Source organism: Mizuhopecten yessoensis, unplaced genomic scaffold (assembly GCF_002113885.1).
Source record: "Mizuhopecten yessoensis strain PY_sf001 unplaced genomic scaffold, ASM211388v2 scaffold10921, whole genome shotgun sequence".
In the NCBI taxonomy this organism is placed as follows: Eukaryota; Metazoa; Mollusca; class Bivalvia; order Pectinida; family Pectinidae; genus Mizuhopecten; species Mizuhopecten yessoensis.
Window position 1 is genome coordinate 2,147,888 of NW_018408788.1, and position 10,319 is coordinate 2,158,206.

The 10,319-nt window shown below is 36.1% G+C and overlaps 1 protein-coding gene across 1 annotated transcript; it reads left to right on the forward strand.

Annotated features, from left to right (window-relative positions):
* The first annotated feature begins 4,084 nt into the window (after nucleotides 1–4,084).
* Nucleotides 4,085–9,933, forward strand: LOC110463695 (mucolipin-3-like). The gene is made up of 6 exons (XM_021518491.1): nucleotides 4,085–4,166; nucleotides 5,268–5,407; nucleotides 5,825–6,016; nucleotides 8,478–8,634; nucleotides 9,426–9,516; nucleotides 9,930–9,933. The coding sequence occupies exons 1-6, from the start codon at nucleotides 4,097–4,099 to the stop codon at nucleotides 9,931–9,933; spliced, it is 654 nt and encodes a 217-aa protein (XP_021374166.1). The 5' UTR covers nucleotides 4,085–4,096.
* Nucleotides 9,934–10,319: the final 386 nt, after the last annotated feature.

The window sequence follows — 10,319 nt, forward strand, 5'->3', positions numbered from 1 at the left end:
AGTATTTCAGCTTAAGTTGAATATGTAAAACGCACGACGCACGGATAGAAATATGTCACTTGAGCTTAAGCTCAGGTGACCTAAACAGTGTTGTGCTGATCGTGCTGAAACACATACAGATGATTGCACCTCTAAAATTTAGGCCAACCACATTGTGTCACGACTTTTCTCGGAAACAGCCTCCTTGTTGTTGGTAAATATACTTTCAGATAAGAAGATAATATTTGAATACAGGTATAGAAAAATGCACTTTGCCTGCAGCATATTGACGTCAAGTGCCCCGATAACATATAATATAGGGTAAGTATTTGTATAGTGGTGGGTTAAAATATTATATACTGCTGATTAAATCACTTTAAAATCATACCTTACCGTACTTTTATAGTAAACTGAGGAAAAATGATCCAAAGTGGTGAAAACAATAAACAATAAAAGGTGAAAACAATAAACAATAAAAAGAGTCAATGTTTTATTTCAGCGAGAATGAAGTGCAGATCTTTAAAAGTTTTCATTTGTTATGTATTTTAATACCAGTTGGGTCATTTCCTGAAGAGCAAGTGACCTATTGGTCGAAATTTAAAATCTGTAGTCATATTGCATTTTTTTTTAAGAAATTTGATTACTAAATTAGTATATCGTTTATCTGGGAAAACACAGTACATACCCATCCCTGCAGGTGGGGGATCGGAAAAATAATACACCTGATGTTTCCCACAGTATGTATCGTAGGAGGCAACTAATCAGCGAACCCCCTGCAGAATTGGTGATTTGCTTTGGTGTTCTCTATTTGGGGACACAAATGCGACCAAAGTAAATCTGCTGCCCCATCGCAATATTTGGAATCTTTCTCTTTCTTTCTAATTCTGACTACCTTTTATTACCTAGCGCCTTGCTTTGCAACACCTCACGTTTGGCCTTAATTTTGAGCGTTCGCCTAGGTGAGGAAGTCAATGGGTTCTGTCCCAAGCCCGGGACATACCAAAGTACTTAAAAATGGTAGTTGTTATTCCCTGCTTAACGTTCAGCATTTAGGGGAATAGCTACAACTGGTTCATCCGTTGTCAGTATAATGTGAACTGGCGGAATGCCGTGCTTGGTGCCTTCGGATGGTATGTCAGTGAGATAGCACTATAAAGTGAGCATAAATTGAATTAGTCTTCTTTAAAGTGAACATTGAACCGATGAAATTGATCTGCTTGCTCCCATTGCTGTACTTTGGCCTCTTCCTTCTTTTATTTTCCTATCTTTCCTTCCTATAATATCTTTGTCAGTAAGCAATTCCCCAGGCGCCCGTCTTCATATGACAATGGCTGTTGCAGGGACGTTAAACCTCGATCAAACTAGAGCGAATATGAGCGAGCTCACGAACAGAGACCACAGAAAGGTGGGGTTCTTAATCTGCCCACGCATGGATTTTATTCAAACTTTGCAATTTTAATGTTCAGGCGAAACCACTTCAGAAAGCGATATTATTATTTTAAAGTTTGTAAAGAAAAGGCAGAAAGGGCTTGTACCCCAGTTTTTGTAGATGTTTCAAAGTATGATTGTGGAGACACTAAACATTCCCTTAATATGTATTTTGTATGTTTTAAGTCAGTAATATAAAAATCAACTGGCTTACCATGACAACAATCCATTAAAAATAGCAACCAAAAAAAATCGCACTTAAACATTCAAAGTCTATTTTTATAAGTTTTCTTAGATGTCTCATCTTCGTAAGTCTTTAACAAGAGGCCCAGACGGCCTGTATCACCCACCCGTTTCTTTTGTTACATGAAACTGACATAGATTACTTTAGACCAAATTTGGTTACTAGAACAAAAGACATTTTAACATCTCTTAAACGTTTTTTAAGATATTGAAATTTGAAATTTAAAGCTTTTAACCGAAGTTGACCTTTGACCCCCCCCCCCCCCCCCCCCGACTAGCACTGAAAGTTGACCTTTGACCACATTACCGTTATTAAAATAAAGATTCATACTGCTGGTCTTCATAACATACTTAGGTATCATGACTCTAGTTCAAATGGTTCTTAGGATATTGTTGTTTGAAGTTTTTAACATATTTAACCCCTGTGACCTTGAAACTAGGTCAATGTCATTTTAATTAGGAGACTTTATAGCACTTCATTCAAGGTACCTACAGGCCAAATATCATGACCCTGGGCCTGATGGAACTTGAGAAGAAGATTGTTAAAGTTTTTTACCCATGTTGTCATTTGACCCCCGACTAGCACTTTAAATTGACCTCATTACTGTAATAAAGAAAATAAATTGCACTGCTGGTCTTCATAACATACCCAAATATCATGACTCTGGCCAAGTGATTCTTATGATATTGTTGTTTATGGTTTTTAACATATTTGACCCCTGTGACATTGAAAGTAGATCAATGTCATTTTAATAAGAAAACGTTATAGCACTCCATCCGAGGTACCTACTAACTAAATAGCATGACCCTAGGTCCTACAGTTGGAGACGTTCAAAAGAAAAAGTTGACGGACGGACGACGGCCGCAATACGGCATAAGCTCACATGGCCCTTTGTGGCGGCCAGGTGAGCTAAAAAATAGTTTTAGGTTATTGTTAACATTAGTGATTTATTTTTTCGCATCGTGTGTAGATTAAAAAAACAATAAAAAGGGGGTTAAAATGATAAAAGAGATAACGAATAGATGATATGGAGTATGTGATATATATAACGTCAAAGAGGGTAAATCATCATCATCACCAACAACACAACATCATCATCATCATAATCATCATCGCATTAGATGAACGCAGCTAATTACACCTTTAATGACATACCCCAGTATTTATCCAACACTCCATTATATAAAAATCTCGTTGACTGAAGACATAATATCACCCTTTGCTCACTACACACATTTGCTGTCTGGCTGCCTTGCAAGCTTTCCTTCCAACTTGGCCTGTCTTGCTGATTTCATTTTTTATTTCTTATTGTCTTATGACTACACTCTCCTTTCATCTTCATTAATATTTTTTACATTGTCTAGTGTCTTTGTCTAGTTTCTTATACTATACTACTATATAATTCTTTTCAGTTTCAAACTTGTACACAGTATGTCACGAACTTGTTTAACACGCAGCAGGATATATAGCGGAACATTTTACTTCCTCGGGTGAATTTGAGGTTTGAGTGCATCAACATTCAACTGGTTTGCTCAGGGGTAAGATTCATTCTAGACATAATTACACAACCAAAATACAATGTCTGGATTCAGTATGATCCACAGTTCCTATCAAAGACTATTACTGTACTTGCCCCACTTGTAAGCAAAATGTTGGAATGTGTGTATATTATACTTTCCGGGAAATGCTTCAAATCAAACTTCATCAGAACTATCTTGTAAACGTGTGTCTAATTTTAAGAAGTCGGTTGTTTGGTGATATGGGGTATCGTCTGCGATAGCCTAGTCGGTGTGTGTCCCAGTCTAGCTTGTGCGCTGATCATTTATATATTGTCCCCCGATCTGCAGCACCCATTGCAACACCTGGGAACAATTTCTTTTCTTTTCTCTTTTCCCTACCCTTCTGTTCGTCTGTATGCACCCGTCTTCATATAGCATACATTATGTAACTGATGCTAGGACGCCATCCTAGATACTCCAGTGGTTACGCTCACTTTCTCTCTCTGCACCCTTGGAATATAGCATAGCGAAATCGAAGGGTCAGTGTGAGCCACCTTGTGGATAAGACAAGAAGACTAGTTCGAACCTTTGATGTACATCAAAAGAATCTCGCGGTCGCATAACGATAAAATTGACTGGCTTTATAGTCGGGTGTCGCTCCTTTGTAAACTGCAAAGGACAGGTATCAGCCTAGCGATTGGTCAGGTTTATTTTTACTTGAGACCAATCAAAAAGCTAGTTTCGTGCCTTCGATTTTGCTATCACATATTCCAGCGATACAGAGAGCGATAATGAAATATCGAGGATGCTAGGACGTTAAAACCCAAACAACACACTACTTTGTAGGACGTTATCAGTACCTTAAACATTCGCCTGATATAAACGTAGGCCGTCGTCATCCCACCATTATAGAAAAACAACGCTATCGCCAGACGACACTCTAAACATGCAGACAGGAAACATGGGGACAGAGGGTACCGAGATGATGGACTTCACGAATACTACTTCAAATCCAGGTAGAGTATATATTAAGGTATCTTATTCGGGCACATGTTGGTGTAGGCAATTTGTTTTCGCTTTTATATTTTCCTTACGTAAAGGAAAGAGGAGGCTGTTTGATAATTGTGTGTCAAGAACTATGGAAACTGAGAAATAACTTGTGTTACACTTTATGCCGACCGATGTTAAAAATGTACTTATATATTTCCTGCTTTTGGGTGTTGAGAACTTAAAATGCGTGAGTCACTTTTCGCGAAAAACTAATATATATGAAGTGTGAATTAATTTTAAATGGAAAATTTACACATTATATTGTTAATTACCGAACTGACCGATTAACCGGTTACTCGGTCGGAAAAGGTTTCGAGTAACCGTTAACTAAAATTCGTCCGGTTTGACATAAGTGTGGCTTGTGGTTTTGTTTTCATTTACCAAATTTCTCCGTGTGACATTACTTGGATTACGTAGATGTACATGCATACGACAGATTTCTTTGATGAAGCAGAAGACGTTTACTCTCATTGGTTTTATTCACCTTATACTTTTTCAAGGGCTTCCATGTAAATCCTTCATATGTCAATATTTTAACTAAGTTGTATCGATTTTGAGTTCAAATTTTAAATTTGAATTTGTCAAAATACAAGCATGTTTAGATTAAACCGACTCTGTGATGTAATAACTATGTTTTTAGAATGTTATGATCTGATATTTGCTGTCATAATAAATATGCCCTTATTATGAAGGGAGAAAAAATAACGAAAGTAACACTACTGATTGAAGTTTTAAGTCATGAATGTGAGGACTGTACAAATGCATGAGATTTAAAAAGGTAACTCCCGGATATTATTTTACTGTTTATGGCTACACAGTTATTTTCATTTTGCGCCTTCCTAATTCATTGAGGAAACAGGATTCGCCGTTTAACTTTTTATATCTTAACAAAAACCTTGAACATTCAAGATTATCACTGCAGGCTTTTGTAAACATACTTCATGTTCTCTAGCACTATGACACAAGTAGACAAGAGAATTGTAGATAATTTGAAGCTTAATTTTTTACGGTCAATAATTCTTAACGTTTTACTTTTGCTTTTTCAATTCTGCCAACGCATACAAAAGAGGGGGATGAACTGAAACAGGAACTGAGGACTTATTTCAGTCATACCTTTTCACGCTGTTTCCAGGGGGAAAGATGGTGGAAGAAAATTCCTCTCAAGATGATAGTCCACCTAATCAGTTTGACGATTATCACTGCTCAGGTAGAGTTGCTCGATTCGATTTTCAAACCTTTCCCTTACTTTTAAGGGTTCCTGTCCCACTGTAAGCAATGCATTTTTTCGTACTTCCAGTAACCTCCAATTAGTTTTGTTTCAAATATAACGGTAGCGCGACTACTGAACTATCGTTGACTAGATAGCCCAGTTTGTTTTATTAACAGTCCCAAGATAAAAGAGTCTAGGGTTCGCATCCTTGTCTTAGCCCGTTCTCTTTTTATCCACAAAACACCGTTGTTGGTGGTGTTTTTTGTTTATAAAATTTTTTATTCTTTTTATCAAAGTCGATTATTTCCCTAGATGTGAAAGAAAGAAAAAGAAATATAACAAAACGATCGGGAGATAAAACTTTCCGAAGAATAATCGTTCAAATAGTGTATAACTTATTATTTTGTGTACTAGCTAGTACTGTTTGCCAACGAGCGGTCGCACTTCGCTACCTACCTGAACCGGAACAACATTGCCCTGAAACATCTTTTGTTGCGGAATTGGTCCAAGGATTATGAGACCATGCCATACCCACCCACCACTGGCACGTACGCAGTCTACACTATTGATGAACTCAAGGAACATGTGCAGTTTGTTGTAGAGGGGGTATGTATTAAAATTAGTTTTTGTTTAGAATCCCTTCCAAAATGAAATACCAGATCGATTTATATCAGCAATTGGTATGTTAAAAATACATTTTAAATAATTACGCCGAGACGAGGTTGTCCTTTCCCGTCTTCGGACGGTATATTCATACATTACCCATTGTTATTTATTAAAACATGAAATCCAGCCTCAATGCATATAGCGTGTCAGGAACCATTTACAGTAAAGCACTTGTTACTAGATTGTATCGACTTTCAGTCAACTCGAGAAATTTTCTATAATAACATTACATGTCTTAAATTTCTTTTCGAAAACATAAATGTCTCTTCAATTTTAGGCTATCTGAAAGCTGTTGGCCTTTTTAATAAAATTTAAGTCACCATAGCCACTTTCAATATTCAATTTAACGTTTGTCTTTTACCTTTCAGTTTGGTTTGATGTTTTTATTAACTTTTTTTGTCGAACATTTGTTGGCCCTTATGATCTATCCTGTGTTTATGGGCCGTTAATCATTGATAATATTAACAATAATTCAAATAACTAGAAATTGTTGGCAAACAATTTGACGGGCTTTTCACTTATATCACACCATTGAGGTAAAGACATTCTAAATTTTGAAATGTTACTTGATTAAAAGATAAATCAATTCAAAAAATGTAGCAGTACTCAAAAATAGCAGGACAAAAAAAGGTGTTTAACTTTTACTTTGGGTTATAAAAATTTTGTAGGTGAACCATTTTACTACTGTTGGAAGGGAAGTAACTCGCAAATAGTTCTGGTATCTTTGATTTTTTTCCACAAAATCATATGTTCAAATTTGACCTATCAAATACCGGAAGTTAATATTTGATGGTAATTTATGTCCATAAACCTTGTAGCCCATCATCCTAGCATGCTACAGACCAAATATCAATACCCTAGGCATTTCTGTTATTGAGAAGGAGTCTTTAGAAGATTTTAACATAACTGACCCCAGCAACCTTGAACATGGGTCAAGGTCATTCATATTATCAAACTTGATAGTCCATTGCTTGAACATGAATATTCAATAAATATTATGACCTTGGGTCACTTGATTTTTGAGAAGATTTTTTTTGAAGTTTGTTTCACAGAACTACACATTCGAACTTTGACCCCTACCGAAAACCGGAAGTTGACCTTAAATGGTCATTCTTGTGCATACACGTGGTAGCCCATCCCCCAAGCTTATTATAGACCAAATATCAATACCCTGTGCATTTCCGTTATTGAGCAGGAGCAAGATTTTAACATAACTGAACTCGGTGACCTTGAACATGAGCCAAGGTCATTCATATTATCAAATTTGATAGTTCAATGCTTGATCATGATATTCAACAAATATCATGACCTTGGGTTACTTGGTTATTGAGAAGAAGATTTTTGAAGTTTACACATTCGAACTTTGACTCCTACCAAAAACCGGAAGTTGACATTTTACTCAAAAATATTTCCTGGACAACATATCCAAATATGAATTAAATACAATAACCCGTTAATGAGGTATTGCAATTTAAGAAAATATTGGATATGACGTCATGGCGGCCATTTTGTTTTTTCGATGAAGTTGTAAATGTTACCAAATGTTAGTGGACATCTAGGGAAACCTTTTCAGTAACAACTAAACGAAATATTTATCATCGATATTGGAGTAAAACAAGTTTTAACATATTGTCAGAATTTCAAAAGATCAGAGGAAATATTCAAAATGGCGTACAACGTTAACGGCAAATGTTACAGAAAAACTTAATACATCAAATTCATCGGAATGACATTCTCCATCGATCTGTTGAAGAATTCTTCCAAAAAAATGAAACATGAATGTTTTTTAAAAATTGTGACCTTTGACCCTACAGCGAGCTTTTTTATTTGACCTTTTAAGTAATGACATACAATGGAAAAAAGTAAGCCCTGAAGATTATCTACATATAATGTCCCATATAAAGGCTGTATATTCAACTGTGTTTGCGTTATAGCCATTTTAAAATTTTGAGGTATGACGTCATGGCGGCCATATTGGATTTTTTACATACTTGGAAATGTTCATGGAACATCTTTAGAGCTTGGCCTACAACATACCTAAACGACTATAAACCTATCTTCTACCAATCAAAAGATACAGACTCCACAAGAACGGAAGAATAAGAATAAGAAACATAACAAAAACAAAAGGTATTTTCACCAGTTGGTGAAAAGCCCTAATTAACCTGTGACGAGAGATGCCGAATTCATTAGAAATACCGGCTCCGCATTATGACTTATTGACTTGACTTGATCTGCTCTCAATAAATTATTAAGATACCGGTAGAAGATCAGTTTTGGTCTCCCCCATGGTCTTTTCGTAAATGACACGAAAAAATACCCCGATTCTGTAGGGGGACCTACATTAGTCGCCTTTTACGATACACATGCATACGTTTTAAGTAGATGTGTTTTCTTTCAGATTCACTCTCTCCCAACGACAGCCGTTGGGTCGTTTTTTCTTAATAATGACAACGTCACTAATCCACTGCGTATCTGCGCTACTTATTACAAATCCGGAATCTTTAACAGAACGTCCCAGCATTCGGCTATAACGATTGACCGAAACAAGAGAAAACGTAAGTATGGCTGCAATTAATCTGTTACTCTCTATTGAGACTATTTGTTTACTGTTATCATGAACTGATATATAAACTGTGATAAGGGTATCACTCGTTTAAGCCCAAGAATTAGGCCAGGGAGATTCCACCTGCGGGGTTTCAAATTGGGAAAACATTCGAGAATTGAGAAATGTCGAGGTATTGACCAAATTTGAATATCCCGAGTGTAAAAATATTGTATGTTACATGTATGAAAATATAATAGGACAACTTTCATTTTCATGGATTGGTTTGGTTTGTTTTTATTTTGTTAAACGTCCTATCAAAAGCTAAAGTCACATGGACGTGTCTCCATGTGTGTTGTGCATGCATGCTTGCGTGGTCGTGTGCAGGTTTTTTGGTGTAATTGCCTCTTTTTGAAAGCGCAGATCTGATGCCGACTTTGTAGACACAGATCATATTATTCCGTCCGGTCACATAATACTGACAAACCAGTTGTTGTCATTCCCCTAAATGCAGATTTATTTTGGTCGCTTTTGTGTTTCAAAGTAGGGAGCACAAAAGTGATCCACAGATCGGGTGTCTTTGTGAGGTCATAGTTCACTCTTTAATACGAGAACAAAACAAAGCCTTTGCATTTCCCGCGAAGCATGCAATTCCTACTTGTAAGGCGTTATGCTACCATATCTCTCGCATTTCTAAAGTTATGTAACCACTGTAAAATACCATTTTCCATATTGTACCCATATAAAAATGATGTCGATGATGATGATGATGACCAAAAAATATTACCGTTATTGTTTATACAGAGTGTAAGGATGTTGGAATAAACACCACGAACTATGGCCTTGACCCCAGCCTCGATGACCTGATAAAAAGTGAGAATGGTGTTTTAGTTAGGTAGGTGTTTCATTTATAGTTCCAAAAATGATTGGCTTATCCCAACATATTCATTGTAATTTTAAACGAGTATTCATATTATACCCTAGGTATGTATATTGATATCCTAGTTAAAATAAAATATGTCCAGTACCATCTCGGAAAAAACAAACCTGTCTTAAATCTTGTAATGAATTTACTAATGCCATTGTTGTTTTTTACCTAAATTGTTTAGCGAAGCCTTTAAAATGGCGTGTACAGGGAACACACTACAAAATATTCCTTTAAACTATAAACGTGTTAAATAATTATTTTCAGATAACGTACACCACAACATTTGTGAGATACATTTGTAATTCGACACTAAATATAAGTAATATTCGTGAATTCAAATACAGTTGAGATTTAATAATTCAGCATCCTTTTATTCGCAGCTAGAAAAGAAAAGAAAAAAAAATCCTTGATTTTTGGGCGAACAAATTGATGAAGGCTGAATAAATTAAACTTTCATGTATTTACGATATCTTGATAGAAACATGACTAAAACAGATTAACATTAGCAAATAAAGTTACTTGAAAATAAATAAACAGACAATACGGTATAAACCGTACTTCAAAGTTAAAATGATACCATGACGCTATGGCCAAATATGTACTCAGGGAAACTTTATACTAAACTCTCTCAAATTACAAGGAGGTTTTTTTACGCCCGTCAAACTTGACGGGAGTATTATGGTATGGGTTTGTCCGTCCGTCCGTCCGGCGTATACTTTTGTTTGGCCGGCAATCTCCTCCTACATTTTTCGACCGATCTCTTTGAAATT